The sequence below is a fragment of the Eleginops maclovinus genome, chromosome 10 (genome assembly GCF_036324505.1).
Source record: "Eleginops maclovinus isolate JMC-PN-2008 ecotype Puerto Natales chromosome 10, JC_Emac_rtc_rv5, whole genome shotgun sequence".
NCBI classification, from domain to species: Eukaryota; Metazoa; Chordata; class Actinopteri; order Perciformes; family Eleginopidae; genus Eleginops; species Eleginops maclovinus.
Genome location: NC_086358.1, coordinates 17,330,544 through 17,346,190, shown reverse-complemented (window position 1 = coordinate 17,346,190; position 15,647 = coordinate 17,330,544). Strand labels below are relative to the sequence as shown.

The 15,647-nt window shown below is 40.4% G+C and overlaps 1 protein-coding gene across 8 annotated transcripts in view; it reads left to right on the top strand.

Annotated features, from left to right (window-relative positions):
* Positions 1-15,647, top strand: part of spag9b (sperm associated antigen 9b) — a 41,479-nt gene that overhangs the window by 11,264 nt on the left and 14,568 nt on the right. For 6 of the 8 annotated variants that reach the window (XM_063892769.1, XM_063892768.1, XM_063892770.1 and 3 more), the window contains 10 exons: positions 2,581-2,651; positions 3,751-3,848; positions 8,065-8,212; positions 11,792-12,179; positions 12,297-12,390; positions 13,584-13,708; positions 14,140-14,197; positions 14,929-15,081; positions 15,177-15,234; positions 15,489-15,622. In XM_063892769.1, coding sequence (XP_063748839.1) covers positions 2,581-2,651; positions 3,751-3,848; positions 8,065-8,212; positions 11,792-12,179; positions 12,297-12,390; positions 13,584-13,708; positions 14,140-14,197; positions 14,929-15,081; positions 15,177-15,234; positions 15,489-15,622 — 1,327 coding nt within the window. Of the gene's footprint in view, positions 1-1,215; positions 1,403-2,580; positions 2,652-3,750; positions 3,849-8,064; positions 8,213-11,791; positions 12,180-12,296; positions 12,391-13,583; positions 13,709-14,139; positions 14,198-14,928; positions 15,082-15,176; positions 15,235-15,488; positions 15,623-15,647 lie in introns of those variants that run through there. The other 2 variants (XM_063892775.1, XM_063892772.1) reach the window with 2 other exon arrangements.

Genomic DNA, 15,647 nt, shown 5'->3' with positions numbered 1-15,647 from the left:
TATTCTTGGAAAGTCACACACACTCAAGCCAGAGACCCTGTGAGCAGCATCGACATTGTGCAGGTCTTGTGACTGTGTGTTCGCCTGATGTGCCACAGGGCTGGACTCCCATGTCCCTGCCTCATTAAGGTGACTAACACAGGTTAACATGAGGGTTGCCTGCCAACTGCCATGTCTGCTAAACGAGCTGTAATATAATAATCAGCACGTATAAGAGAGGCACAGTTTGAAGTAGACTCAGGGAGTTCTTGTTTTTACTCTAGAAAACCCTTCTTTCTTCGTAACGTTCAGTGTTTTCAGATAATAATTTGCCTAAAACACTCATTTAAAGAGTGAGTGATCTAAGACTGAGACATTTAAATATGAAATATATTGAAGTACAAGTCTTCAGGTATGTTTTTAGATCATGAAAATAAAACCCTCATGATGAGTGCATGACTGCACTGTTGACACTTGAGACCGCTTGTTAGTTCCAGCGCAGGGTCGTAAAATATGCGTCATTCATTCTTAGGGGAAAATGAAAGAGCCGTCAGTAAATTTGTTTTTATTTCTTTCAATGTATCACTTCCCTTTTTGCGTTTGTGAGTTTAATGTGGAGCAGATTGGCAGCACTGTGACTAAGAACACTACTGTGGGTTTGAGGATGTCAGTGGAACACCACACACACACATACACACATACACACATACACACACACTCACACACACTCACACACACACACACATACACACACACACACACACACACACACACACACACACACACACACACACACACACACACACACACACACACACACACACACACACACACACACACTTTTTTTATTGGATATACTTATTTAACTTGGACATGAATGAGATGAATCGGGTCTTAAAACAAGACATGTGGAAGCTTTTCATGTGGGACATTCTATCAGCATCACTTCCATTACCTCATACCTCTGTGTTTAACCGGGTTATTTCTGCTCCACTCCTCAAGCGCTAGTTCCTCTTTCAGCCCTCTCATCGGCACACTGAATCACTGTTTACATCCCTCCATGCAGCTGCTCACTGCGGAACTGTTGTACTTCGTTGATTAGGCAGGTGTTTTTTCTAAATAAAGTACATGAGCCATGTTAAACACCTGGAAAAAATGATATTTCTGAAGTGTGCTGCAAAGCATGAAGCATGACAGGCCATGTGAATACGTTGTGACGGCTCACAGCAGGCACTCTTTAGGGCTACTTGTACAGATTGGTAAGTGACTTTAGGGTGCCACAGTCAGCTTTTGGTTAAAGGGCATTTCACTTGGCTGGCATCTTGAAATGCAGGAAAGCTGTGGGGCTGTTCTGACTAGAAGCTGACCTCACCTTAGCGCCACAGATGGATTACCTCTGAGGCTGATTGTTACTATAAGATAAGTGTGTGTATTCTTAATGACCTTTTTTTGTTTAAAATTGTAAACAGGAAATGTGTAGTTATTAAAAACGAACTATTCTCCACTATTTCCAGTGATTATATTAAGGTTATTTGGAATTGTATCATTACAAAATGGGACTGCACAATTAATCGGTATTTAAAGAGGCTCATTTTCAGGCTCATATTTGTATTTTGTGCCTCTACTGTACTATGTTTACATGCTTTAATGTTAAAAAGGGGTCTTGGTCCGCTATGAGATGTGTGGGAAATGTTACACGCAATTGTTACATAGTGATGTCATTGTGTTATGGAACTAAACAAAGGACTCCAAGGTGGGGAAATGCGAAAGGGCGAGTGTTTGGGAGAGAAAATTCTCCTGGAGGGAACACAGGGATTTTAGCCGACCATTTACATGCACACAAACCTATTTAACACATTACAGGAAAGGGAAATCCCCCCAAAAGCATGATAGGGGCCTCTTTTAGTGGTAATTGCAATATAGGCTAGGCACAGCTGTAATATTCAAATTTCGGGAAGGGCAATATTTGTTGCAAGCAAAATACGTGTACATTTTATTCTGAATATAGAAATTATTGTGTCGAACTGCTGGCCCTAAAAGTTGTATTCTATAGACTTCATAAAATATCTTTGTTTAATTCCCTCCAATGTTGTGAATCAATTGCAATATCAGTCGAAATAGATGGAATTAGTTTTTCTTTCCAGATTGTGAAGCCTAAAACAACATCCATTAAAACAAAACTTTTGCTAAAGGCAAAAACCTGCTAGGTCATTCTGCTCGGCTTTAAATGAGTTGAATGTTCATATCAGCTGTTGATGGAGTTGGGTGATTGATTCAGATTTACTATCAGGATGATTGTTTAATTAGTGTGATATCATGGTCCCTGCTTCAGAGAGCTGAGATAACGTTATCACAGACGCTGTCCTTGGTGTAGTTCAGGAGAGGTTTGCTGATGCATGGTGGCCCTCCTCTGGTTCTGAGATGTTATTGCACCAACTACTCCAACACACACACACAGTACCCCAGAATCGAAGACACATTTTGTCAGTGTGGCAGTTTGATCTGTACTTGTTATTTATTTAACTATTGTTGTTGTTATTAAGATCCTTGTTGCTATCTTATGGTGTGTTTCAAGTCATTGTATTTTTTCTCTCCTTCCAGTTATCAGGTATGACGAGAGAGAAGCAGAGCTCAAGAAGGAGTACAACACGCTTCATCAGAGACACACTGAGGTACGTCTGCCTGGGATAAAGACGCGTGTTTGGTTATGTCATATCTAGCTTGATAATCTGTACATATGATAAGCTATGTCTAGCATGCGCACATTTTTGTATCTGTATTTTGTTGTTTTGCACAATTTAAAATACAAACAGCAAAAATATAGCAAACAATAACAACAACAATAACAAATGATACTAGTGCAGGAAAAAAGAAGTGATTTGTAGCCTCCACCTGTGACTCTCCATAATAATGTAATTATACGCACTTTTGGTTAAGCAGAAAGGTGTGTCAATCATTTAATATGATTAAAACATGAAGAATCCAAACAGGAATAATGTTTTGGTTGAGTCACTAGTCAGCCTAGTTCTCTTATAAATGATGCATCACTAACAGCTGCTCTAAAACCTCTCGGCCAACTGCTGATCTGAATAACGTTGAATAGAAAAGCAGAAGGTCCAGTAAAAGCTGTCACCTGCATGCTGCAAATCTACATCCCATATTGTGCGTCTGTCTGTCACAGCTGAGTGTGGACACGTTCTTCATGTGTGAGTGACCATGAATGTTTTAAAGTCATTTCAGTGAAGTTTGATAATCACATGCTGTAGTTCGGTAGCAACACTGTCATTTTGCAATCCTCGTTTTGTACAGGTTCTTTGGATTTTAATACAGCATAAAACATGTAAACATAACAAAATGAACAGCATACATTCTGTACTGCTCTTACTTTGAAACGTGTAAACCACGGCCATCGCATATGTCTGAAAACTCAGTGTGTGTGTGGTGCAAAACAGAGAATTAAAATCCACAAATGCCTTTTTGATCCCCCAATAAAACTTGATTCATGAATGCAGGAATCACAAATCAAACGTTGAAATATTAGAAAGATATCAGCAAATGTTTTTAAATATTTAAAGTTAATCAATTGTCATCAATGTATCCACAAGTTTTTTTATCAGTGAAATTTGTATATTTGCAGATCAATTTTATATTTGCAAAGTATTTTTCTGAGTTTACAAATGTTGAACGTATGCATATACATATTATGTTTATCGAGACTTTTCGAGAATTGTAGCTTATTCCACGACTCTCTGTGTGCCTTATTCCTTCCAGATGATCCACAGCTACATGGAGCACCTCGAGCGAACCAAACACCAGCATGCAGCCGCACAGGCAGAGCCCTCGGACACAGGGACATCAGCTAGAACACGGTGAGACGGCTCACCATACTCATTACATACTGTTTGTTCCTTCTTAGAGAGGCCCTGTAATGCTTCTCTGATATTTCCCTTTCCTGTATTGTGTTTTATATATAGGTTTTAGTGCATGCAAATGGTCTGCTAAAATCCCTGTGTTTCGCCCAGGGGGAGTCTCTCTCCCACCCTCGCCCCACCTGCCTGAAACGCCCCCAAAGCACTCCTTTGATTACTTCCGTTACATAATGACATCGCTATGTAACACACGGTTCTATTTGCTAGCGCTCCAACACTTATATTCCATGTGTCCATGTATGTGTTTTACTAAGGGGTGGAACATCTCTAGGCAGTGGGTGAATCACAACACAGCTGGCAGCTTACCAATCAGAGCAGACTGGGCTCTGGTTTCAGACAGAGGGTGAAAAGAGGGAGAAATAAAGAGCTTTTTGAACATTAAAGCATGGAGACATGTCCCAGTAGAGGCACAAACTACAAATTGGAACCTAACAATGTGTATTTTGTGTCTGTTCAATTTCTTTAGACAGCAACCCTGTATTGGAACAAACAAATATCCACTGTAGCAGTGTTTTAACCACTGTGAAATCTTTTGGGATTTTGGGATGAAATGGTAATGAAAAGACAAATTATCGAAGATAAACCTTCATTATAAACTTCTGAAACAAATGAAACTGGAGTTGAGTGGGACAGATAGAGGATACTGTGGATCCGAGCTGTAGGTTGACCGTCATCTGCAGTAATCCTGCGGTGGCCTGAGGAGCTCTGTGGTTGATTGCTCACATGTGGAGCAGATTATGCCTCCTGCATGGGCCAGGAGCTCAGCAGACCCACTATCAGTTATTATTATTATTATTATTATTATATTAAAAAAGGCTATTTGTTTTATTGTCAATGCGTATTTATGTGGATATACTGTCAGCAATAGTATTCACTCTGTTTGATTTGTTTCCCTCTGTGATTTTTCAGAATCTGTAGAAATAATGTAACCATCTATCTTTACAAGCAGAGAATCCCCTCCACAGCACCATGAGGTTTGGTCTCTTTACACATCAGTCTCCCATATTAACCATGCGATGGGGTCTTGATGATTTTTCGATGTACAGCCACAAAATCGAACCTATATTCACATTCACTTATGCATTAATTGCAATAACTTTGCTCATTGATTTACTCTCCCTCTAGCGCCATCATCAGGAAACTTTTAACATTTTCTCAAACTTTATGATGTAATTCCAGCAAAGCTAGAGACACTAGGTCAACTAAGGACTTTGCATTTAGTGCTAATCAGTAAATACTAGCACGCTTACATGCTAAACTTAAATGATACCTGCTAATCATTAGCTTGTTAGCATTGGCATTTAGCTCAAGTACAGCCCCACAGAGCTGTGAGCAGACAGACAAGAGTGCAATAATCCTGTTGGATGATACCCATTCAACTTGTAAAGCAACTGATAGAAGTAGTTGCAAACTTTCTTTCATTGTGGCATTTCTGTTAGTTTGTACTCTTAACATTCCCTGTGATTTACTGCGTTTATTAAACTTTAAAACCTAACAGAGGTGTGAATAGTGGTTAACACTGTAGCGAGGGCCACGTTTATTTCCTAGCCCTTAAACATCCCACCAGTTCACACACACACACACACACACACACACACACACACACACACACACACACACACACACACACACACACACACACACACACACACACACACACACACACACACACACACACACACACACACACACCCAACATTTTAGATCAGTCTCCCTGTTTTGGCAGCCAATAAGCAGCCTGAGAAGAGGCATACGAAACAAGCTGCCTCAGCACCCAAAAGAGAGAGGGAGACAGGGAGACAGGGAGGGAGGGAGGGGTGGGGGGGGTGCCATCAGAGTGAGGGTGGTAGAGCATCAGAGTGTTCCAGACTGCACGGCGGCAGCTGTGTCGTATCTCAGTAGAGGATCGGAAGAGTGAAGGAGGAAGGAGCCCCTGCTAGAGGAGGACAGTGGAGGAGAGGAGCTGCTGCTGCCTGCCTCTCCCTGCTCTCTGTGGACAGTTTACTGCTCTGCGCTGTGTGTTCCTGCTCTGATAGTCAATCACTGCTGCCGAAACCTCAAGCATTCCTGTTGTTGTGACTGCTGCCTCACTGCTGTGCTGCAGTGTACGGAGCCAGAAGGATACATCATCTCTGACCTCCGCTGGAGAGCGACTCACAGTGGCTATCCTCCCAGGCTGGATTTGGTGCTTCAGTGACCTTCCTCATTTGCCATCACCGTCTGAACCTCCTGTTCCCTGTTAAGGCACTGGGCCATGATCTGGGGGGGCCATGAGCCCCGGGTGTATGCTGCTGTTTGTTTTTGGCTTTGTAGGGGGAGCGGTGGTTATCAACTCTGCTGTGCTGGTGTCTCTGTCAGTGCTGCTGCTCGTTCACTACTCTGTCTCTACCGGCGGCTTACCTGCCCTGCCTTCTTTACCCTCCTTACCCAGAGCAAGCAGGTAGAACCTCTATGTGTGTATCTATCTTTATATGCTAAATGAATGTATCTTCTCTGCCGTCTCTGTAGCCTCTTCCTGTTTGTAGCCACGTTGTCGCTGCCATGTGGGTGTGTTCTAGACAGCATGAGACTGCACTCTAAAAGTAGCCCTATCTGAAAGACTACATCGCATTCGCTAGAGTTAATAGTTGTTAATGACTATTCTCATCATTAAATTAACTTTATCTTGTTCAAGATAAAATGGTAACTGGATGATTTTCCAGCCCTCAGTTCAAATAACAAAAGGCTGCATTGGTCGCTATCAGTGGCCTGCATGTGACCTCTCCGTCTCAATATGGTGGTGTGTCCATTGTTTTTTGGCCGCTGCCTGCCGGCTGCTCTTTTCACTGGCAGCCATTGTTCTGCTCCACTGTCCGATATTCACTTCATACCAAGCCACTGGAGTGAGAGTAGCGGCTGGTGTTTACCTGGTGTGATGCAGTGGAGGGTGCACTATTTTTACCTGAATGCGATCATAATGCATTATTGAATATTATTGGGCGTTCAGTGCTCAGAGTTGTTGTGAATTAGTCACCTCCATGCTAAAGCGGGCTGTTAAGTTTTATTATAGGAGATGGAGATGGTAACATATATGTGTTCATGCTGATATATCTCTCAGCTGACGTCCTTTAATAACACTGGATACTGCAACTGGATTTATGTTATTGCCTGAGCTAATAGATGGGAGGTAATGGACTTTATGAGGCAGCTTTCTTTCTATTCCTAGCACTTCAATGCCAAACTATCCCAAGATGATGCAACACCTCTCTGTGAAGTCTTTACTCATACACACACAATTAATGTTGTTTTGTCTAAGTCATTAGACGTGCTGCCATTGCAAACATTAACTACTTGCCTGTTTATCTGAGCAGAACAGAATAAGTAAGTGTTACTTCAGGCTCAGTGAAGAACAGGATCTTAAAGGAGAGTTGGCACCAGACTTTATTTATCACTTCACCCTAGCTTTTTCTACCAAGGGTCACTCTCTCTGTAGCAATGTCATCACAACATGAAGAGAGGGTGAAAACATTCAGACTAATGAGAAACTGTCCAACGGTTTTATATATTATAAAATGTATCCTATACCTGCCTCTTCTTATTTCACAATATAAATCACTTGATAATGTTCTCGCACCTTGCTGCTGAGGGGACTGCTTCTCTTGGTTGAGGTCTCCCTTACTTCCAAAGGATTCTTTATGGTACACTTTGGTCCAGACAGAAATATGTCTACTGTTTTTCGATTGATTGCAACATAATTCACAGACCATATTTTTCATTTGTCCAATATAAAACTTGGGGATTAGACAAATATATTTTCAGGTACAATTTCTGCTTCTAAAATGTATGAAAACTATATGAAAAAAGTTCATTTATTTTGTTTCAAGGACACTTTTATTCCCAAACATGATGGCTCTTATACTTTGTATTTAGTGCTTATTAGCGCTAAATGCGATGGTTACCATTAAGAGCTTGTTAGCATGGTGATATCAGCATTCAGCACTGCTGTTCCTAATTATAGCCTCATAGAGCTGCATAAGAGGCTAAGTCCTGTTTGCTTTTTATTCTAACAATGTTTGAAAGACTTTACCAACAGGTCTTACAGACATTTGTGTATATCTTTCTTTCATATTTGCGGTGTTCCATTTCTGATCAATCCTTCTATTGTCTTGATATCCAGAAAGGAGCGTCCCATCTCCATGGGCATATTCCAACTTCCCGGAACTGATGGTGTGACCCCTGATCTACACAAGGAACCTGTTGAAACCCCCTCAGAACCATGGAGATTCAACAACCTGAGCCATCCGCAGTCTAACACCAGCCTCCAGGTATGACGCAGAGCTACACACACTCTGATGAATGTAAGGGAACAGGGCTTTATGTTAGCAGTTAGAAAGTGTTTAGTTACTGTCACAGGTTGGCTCATAGAGCTTCCCACGGATGGGACTAGTGACATCATCCCCAGTTCATTTAAATAAGGTTGTGGAACACCCTCAATGCCAAAGAGAGAGTACATTTCTATTGAGGGAGAAAAGATTGTTGAGTGTGTCCAGAATATTTAGCAGCCGCTTGTGTGTGTGTAACGGAGTGGCTTGAAGCCCAGCAAGCGGAGGAAGTGGTGCCATTCGGGGGCCTGCCTTTAACCTCGAGGGAGGGTGGAGAGGACAGAGTGTCTTCACATTGTTGCTGTAGGAAACCATGTTGCAGGCAAGGCCATCATGAATATTAATGACTGCCTAATAGGTATTCATCGGCTGTTATTACACTAGTGCAGGGTCGGAGAGACTGTAGAGTTCAGGACACATTGTAGGTTCATTTGATCACAACTGTCAGCCAATGTGGTTTACAATTCAAGCACTTCTCTTAAAACCTCAACCTGGAGTACAGTTTAAGTTTTAGAGTGCATCGTTCTCCCATGATTTATACACTCAGACACACCCTTTAAGATATACAGCAGTACCTTTTGGAAAAAGCCCATTCAGTGGAAATAACAGAAAGATTTACGGTTAATAACCTCTTCCCCCCCAAACATGTTTCTGCTGGTTGGTGAAAAGCCATACCAGCAGAGGAGGCTGCTCAGTGCAATTGCAGTAACACTAGAGTCAGTCGATCAATAATATGTTATTTAAAGCCCAATATCACAAATTACACAAAGTTTTTAGTTGGCTTTAAAGTTTGTACAGAATATGACACCCTCTGTCCTTAGACCCTCGCAGTAACAAGGAAAAACTTCCCCAAAAAATCCTTGATTGATAGGGGGGAACAGAAAGGAAGAAACCTTAAAGAGAGCATCAGGACGGACAGACGTTCAGCCAGTGTCATGTGCATAATTACAAAGAAAATACATTTACAACATAGACAGTCCAAATGTTAAAAAAAGAATGTGTCTAAATATAAAATGGATCCAGGTGCATGTCAAAAATCTTCTGGGTTCTGCCAAAAGTAAGCAGGACCAAAGCATTTTTTGGAGATAAAGGCAAAGAGATAGAGATGACAGAGTGCTTACAGATAGAGAGAGAAGAAAGTTGGAAGATGAAAGTCCCCAGACAACCGAAGTCTTTAAAAGCATAACTAGGGGCTAGAGAACCTATCTTATTCAATATCTGCTTGTGGTATTAAACCCCCTTCTGTCTGTTCAAGGTGACCCAGGGATCTGCTGCCTTGTTGTGCTGATTGATTCTTTTCCGTCATACCCTGGCCTATTTATAGCACTCAAGCCAATGGCATTAACAGATCAAAAATAATACAGGGTTAGAAATGCTGCATGCCACATAGAGCTGCTGAACTGATGAAACCTTAGAGTGATTAATTGGTACTGTACATCAAGGTCACTTTCATTCATACAGCCTTGACCAACCAGGTGATTTTGTTTAGCAAAAAGCAAACTCGTGGTGTTCAGTTCAGGATTTCCACACAGCTTTCTTTATCGTTTTGGAAGCCTTCTACGATTGCTCACCACGGCCTGATTAATTTCCATTAGAAGAATCCTGCTGCAGATTCAAAAACAATGCAAATATGAAAACACAAATTTGTCAAAACACATGCAAATGAAGCAACATGTTCACCAGCTGGACCGAACATGCGCAGCGGTTACTAAAATGGGTGCAAAAACTAAGCTGTGTGCATCACTTTTGAGTGTTTTTTAGTAAATGCTGCGCATGTTTTGTCAGGTTTGTGAATGTTTTCTCAATGCTGCACATGTGTTGTGAAGATGCTCTAGATCAGGGGTGCCCAAACTACGGCCCGGGACATACTGCGGCCCTTTGTCCATTTTGAATCGGCCCTCAGCCAATTAAGAAAGTATAATGGAATATGGCCCACACCCGAAATTGGTGCTTTTCTTAATTTTTTCAACAATTCTTAGTAAATGAGAAAAATCCCAATAATTTATTTGCATAAAAAGATTGAAATATAACCGTCATATTTCCCCTTATTATAAGCAAGCTGAGACTTCTGTTTTAGGGAATGAGCTGCTAACACATTAATCCAAACCCTACGGAGAGACGAGATGTAGGCTGTGTTTTTTTCTTAAAGCATATTCAAGTATCAAGCATAATTGACCTACATCTTACCTTATGAGGCAATATACCTCACCTCTAGAGAGGGGCCCGGCCCTTCGTATGTTTTTTCTGTATGTGGCCCTCAGTGAAAAAAGTTTGGAAACCCCTGCTCAAGATGTTTCTTCATTTTCATGTGTTTTGACCCTTATGTATTTTGATATTTGCGTCTTTTTTTAAACTGCAGCACGTTTTTTTATTGGAAATGTTTTGGGCAGTTTAGCACTTGTTAGCCACCATAACATTCAGATTAGAATGAATTCGATCTTCCTGTTTGTTTAAGGTCCTGAAACGTCCTGTTATTTCTGTATATATTAGTACGTTACATATTGCCTTTTTGTGCTTGAAAAACTATATTATTATACGTAATATTAATGACCAAGGTGTTTAATACCCCTCACTTTGAGGAACAGTTCTCCCCAATCAGAGAAGAAGGTGAAAGTTCACAGAAGAATTTTCCCGCTCAGGAGGCTGATAAGGACCAGGTAGACCTGTGTGTTACTCATGGAGAACTCTAACCCTGGCATCTACCGAACATATCAAGTTTAGTGATTAACGGAATTGGCCTTGGTGTGATTAAATACAATGAGGCTAACATTCTGGCTTTACCTCATGTGTCATTGAAACTGAGCCATGGCTTAACTGAGATTGATCAGTGGCTACTACTTGTAATGCCTGCCCTAACTCTGAGCCCTTAGATCCTTATCTTAAGACTGTTTTCACACTTAACCACCGTTTTGTTACTGGTTGTTCATTGCCAAAAACAATATGATTTGTGGAACATCGAATGCCCTGGTTGCATGTTGTGGTTTGGCTAGTGATTGGTTTGTGTTTAGCTGCATGTCAAGGTGCACTGGTGCACACAGTTGGTTATAACATCTACTCTTCTTGGCTTGATTTGATCTAAACAGAAGGAATGTAGATGTACTTGCTATTGCAGTTCCTCAAATGTTGGAGAATCATAACTCAGTGGCTTTTCCCTTAGCGTATGATTAAATTGTCCCTGCTGTTGTCATGTGGCCGAAGTATGCCACTTAAGTCATGGCTGAAAGCTCAGGATAAAAAGTTAGTTAGTAGACCATGAGTTAAAAATGTTTTGTCAAGCTACGGTTTTCAAAGCCAATGTCAACTTTGATGCTTAATTAAGTGTTTATGTATTTAAATCAAGTTTGGAAATATAGTGAGGTTTTTGAACATATTTTGCCTTGATCCCAGTTTGTTTTATTTTGTTGGGATCAATGTTCTGCAAATTATCTGCATTTATTGCCACGGCCATGAAGTAAAAATACCTTTTGTTTTGCCTCGCTCTTTTCTTCTCCACTCCGTCTTTACCTCCTCTCCCTTCTGAAGGATGAATTGGCCGGTTCCAGCTCCAAGTCCCGTACTCCAACCAACCAGGGAGGTGTCTCCAAAACTGGAATTTCCTCACAAAGTGAAGGGTCTCAGGGTGGTGCCTCTAAATCAAACACATCTTCACTCAGTGCTAACTCTCAGTCTAACACACAAAAGTCTCCTCATGATGGAGTGTCTAGCGGAATGAGTCCCGTGTCCTCTGGCACACCCCTGTCCCCTGCTGCTTCCAATGTTTCCATGGAGTCAAATGAAGTTTCAGATAGGCTCAACAAGAACCTGGACAGGAGCAGAGGAAAACCAGAGAGCAGTAAGAACATTGCAGCTGTGCAGGAAGGACAGCAGGGCCAGCCTGGGCAAGATGCCTCCACCCCCCTCAAAGGTGATGGTACGTACTGCAGTTAAAACACCATGTCTATTTTGTTAATACACTTTTTAACATTAAACTCTCCTCAGTTTGAGTGTCATTCATCCCGATGTGTTGAATCCCTGCTGGGTGTATTAGATGGAGCAGAGAACCTGGAGAAATCTGAGGTGCAGGCCATCATAGAGTCCACTCCAGAGCTGGACATGGGCCTCGAAGGCTGCATAGGAACCAGGTACAGGACTTATTATTGGATTTTTTATCATCAGTAAACTAATATTAAGAAGTTTTCCACCCTCTTGTGGAACTTTTTTGTTTTTGAAATGGTGTCTGTGTTAATGCATCTGGCATACATTTTGGCAACATTTTTTTTGTAACTAAAGGAGTTTTTTAAACAAACTGTCATTTAGATTTAAATACAGAAAAATAAATAAAAGTGTAGTTATGCTCAGAACTGATGTTGGTTAAAACAATGTAACTTAGTTAACGTGACAAATATTTTAAATGTATAATTTAATGACATTTTTGTTTGATGACGACATTAGAGCACAATGATTAAATGATGTGACGGCATAGGTCTATATATTCTTTCTCATCAACACATTCAAGTAAACAACCAAAGCTACCAATACGTTATTTTATTTATTCATTTATTTAACAGGGACAGTGCTCATTAATCAACATTTCTTTAGGTGTGCCAGAGTTAACCAAGAGGCTATTTTTCATTAGTAGTCAGTGGAAAGATTTTGTTAGTCATCCTAAAATTTCATCAAGTACATAGAAACAATAAAAACATGCAACATACAGTACTGGAAATGTTAGTGTCTCAGTATATTTTAAACATCAGAATACCTTTATTGTCCTACAGAGGGAGGGGTCATTTACATCGCTACAGCAATGGTATAGATGGAGACAAAAAGATAAAACATTATTAGAAATGCACTTGATGTTTAAAAGAAAAAGGTTTCTGGCAAATGAATGTATTTTATGTGATCTCTATTTCACAGAGAAATAAATACAGTTAAATAAAAATCATTGTTGGTTTTGGTCATTAAATGGGACAAAAAGAAAACCACTCAGGATGACTACACCAAGTGTTAAAAATAGCGGTCAAAGAAAAAGTCGTGTTCATATCAGGGTTTATTTCCTGAGAAAAGGCTGTCAGGAAATATTATTATCAAGACAAAACTGTAGTTTAAAATATAAAAACTTGTATACAATATCTCTTAAATCAAATAACATTTGAAAATGTAACAGGACTAATACTTTAAAGAAAATAAAAATAGCTGACTAACACGAATGCAGATGTATAAGCCTGGCGTTATTTTACAAAATAATTCTTGCAACATGAGGAATCTTTCACTTTCATAATCATTATTTTCTTCCTGCCTCGTTTCACATTTCCTCCCCTTCTCATCTGTCCACCAGCACACCATCTAAAGGTGGGATAGAGAACCTGGTGTTTGACCGCAACACGGACTCTCTGTTTGAGGAGCTGTCGTCTGCAGGGAACGACCTGATCGCTGACATGGATGAAGGAGCCGACCTGCTGGGTAAGAAGCCTCCCTAGATGTTATCATTTCTCCTTTACTCATCATTTCATTTCTGAATTGTGTTTTCTTTTGCTGTCGGGCTATCCTCCTTACAGATGAGTTTTCTGGTGTGTATAAACGAATTCCCCAAAGACTTCTCATGATCATCGTGTGTGTCCTTGACTCGGTTTTTATTCCCTTGTCTCATAGTTGTGCAGACTACTGCTACAGTTTTGTGTAGGGCAGTAACTATAGTATAGTTTCAGTTTCAATGAGTACTTGTTAAATCATCTCTTACTTTACTGTATCTTTTTCATGACTTACAGACTACAGCTTTCTCGGTAAGACTGAGAGAATCTTAGTTTGTAGGGTAGACACAAGAAACAGCTCTTTCCTGATGGAGCGAATGACTGAATAAAACACTGGATTCACATTATACTGATCATTTTCAGGTATGGGTCGGGAAGTGGAACATCTTATCCATGAGAACACACAGCTGCTGGAGACCAAGTCAGTACTTATTACCTTTTCTTTTTTTTGATTCAAAGCAAAAAATATTTTGGCAAAAAGTACTTTTAACACCAAAGTAATTATATCACCATGTCAGATTTGTCATGTTAAGTTACATGCAAAATAAAAGCATTATTTTCCAGATTTATTTGATAAATGCTTGTTGTTATGGTTCCTTGTTCATGCATAATATTCCAGACGGTTATTCTGACATATCAATTTGAGGCGTCTACAGATTCACCTACAGTGTGGATATCATTTCCTGTTTGGAGTTCTGTATTTATCTCATTTAGCTAACAAAAGCTGTTTATTGCCATTCACTCTACTATGACCCTCCTCAGTAGCAGTGTTTCTTACCTAGGTTTGCTGCTATCTTTTCTGTTGACAACATAACACTTCATTGTAAATATTAATTTAGATAATGATGCAGATTGAGCTCATTTATGAACACATGAAAACAAAAATCCTTTATTAGTCCCACAGCGGGAAATCTACATTGTTCAAACAACAAATTGTTCAACAAAAAGAAAGCCATGCGATGATACAGAATAAGCTAACCTATTAATATGTTCAAGAAAAGCACACCTTAGTTATAGTAGAATAAAAATAAAGACAAATAAGTAGGTTAGTACACATCCATGGCTATACATGACGAGCGATCCCCTCTGTAGCATTGTAACAGTGCTGCCACCTTGTGGGTCATGTTTGTTTACGTATGTGTTTGTTTTCAGAAATGCTCTGAACGTGGCGAAAAATGACCTCATAGCACAGATGGATGAGCTGACCTGTGAGAAGGAGGTTCTGCGGGGGGAGCTGGAGGCTGTCACTCAGGCCAAGACCAAACTGGAGAACAAGAACAAAGAATTAGAAGAGGAAATCAAGAAGTAAGTACCAGCCCGCCAGTCTAAGTGCCACATTTTAGTTCATATTTTGCATTAAAGTGGCTGATCAAGAACTATTTTTTGTGTCTTGCTTGCAGGATTCGGGCAGAGCTTGAGGAGTCCAAACAGAAGGTCAAGAATGACAATGAGGATGACGTAAGCTGTTGATATATGTTGTGATACAACTTGTTCTTGAGGAATTCTACACAAACCTTGAACCGGTTTTAATGGGTCAAATCAACCGTTTCAGTTAATACCATTTCCACGGCTGTTAGTGTTGCCCTTTAAAAATCTTCATAGAGGTTTCGATTGAACATTATATTTTCAATAAAAGGTCAATGTGCCATTATTTCTAATCTGTATATATATTGAATAATGGTTGAGTTGTCTCCTGCTCATGCTTTTTGCAGCAGAGCGATGTGCCTACCGCCCAGAGGAAGCGCTTCACCAGGGTGGAGATGGCCAGAGTCCTGATGGAGAGGAACCAGTACAAGGAGAGGCTGATGGAGCTGCAGGAGGCTGTCAGGTGGACCGAGATGATCCGGTAAGACCAGATGAAGTACTGTAGA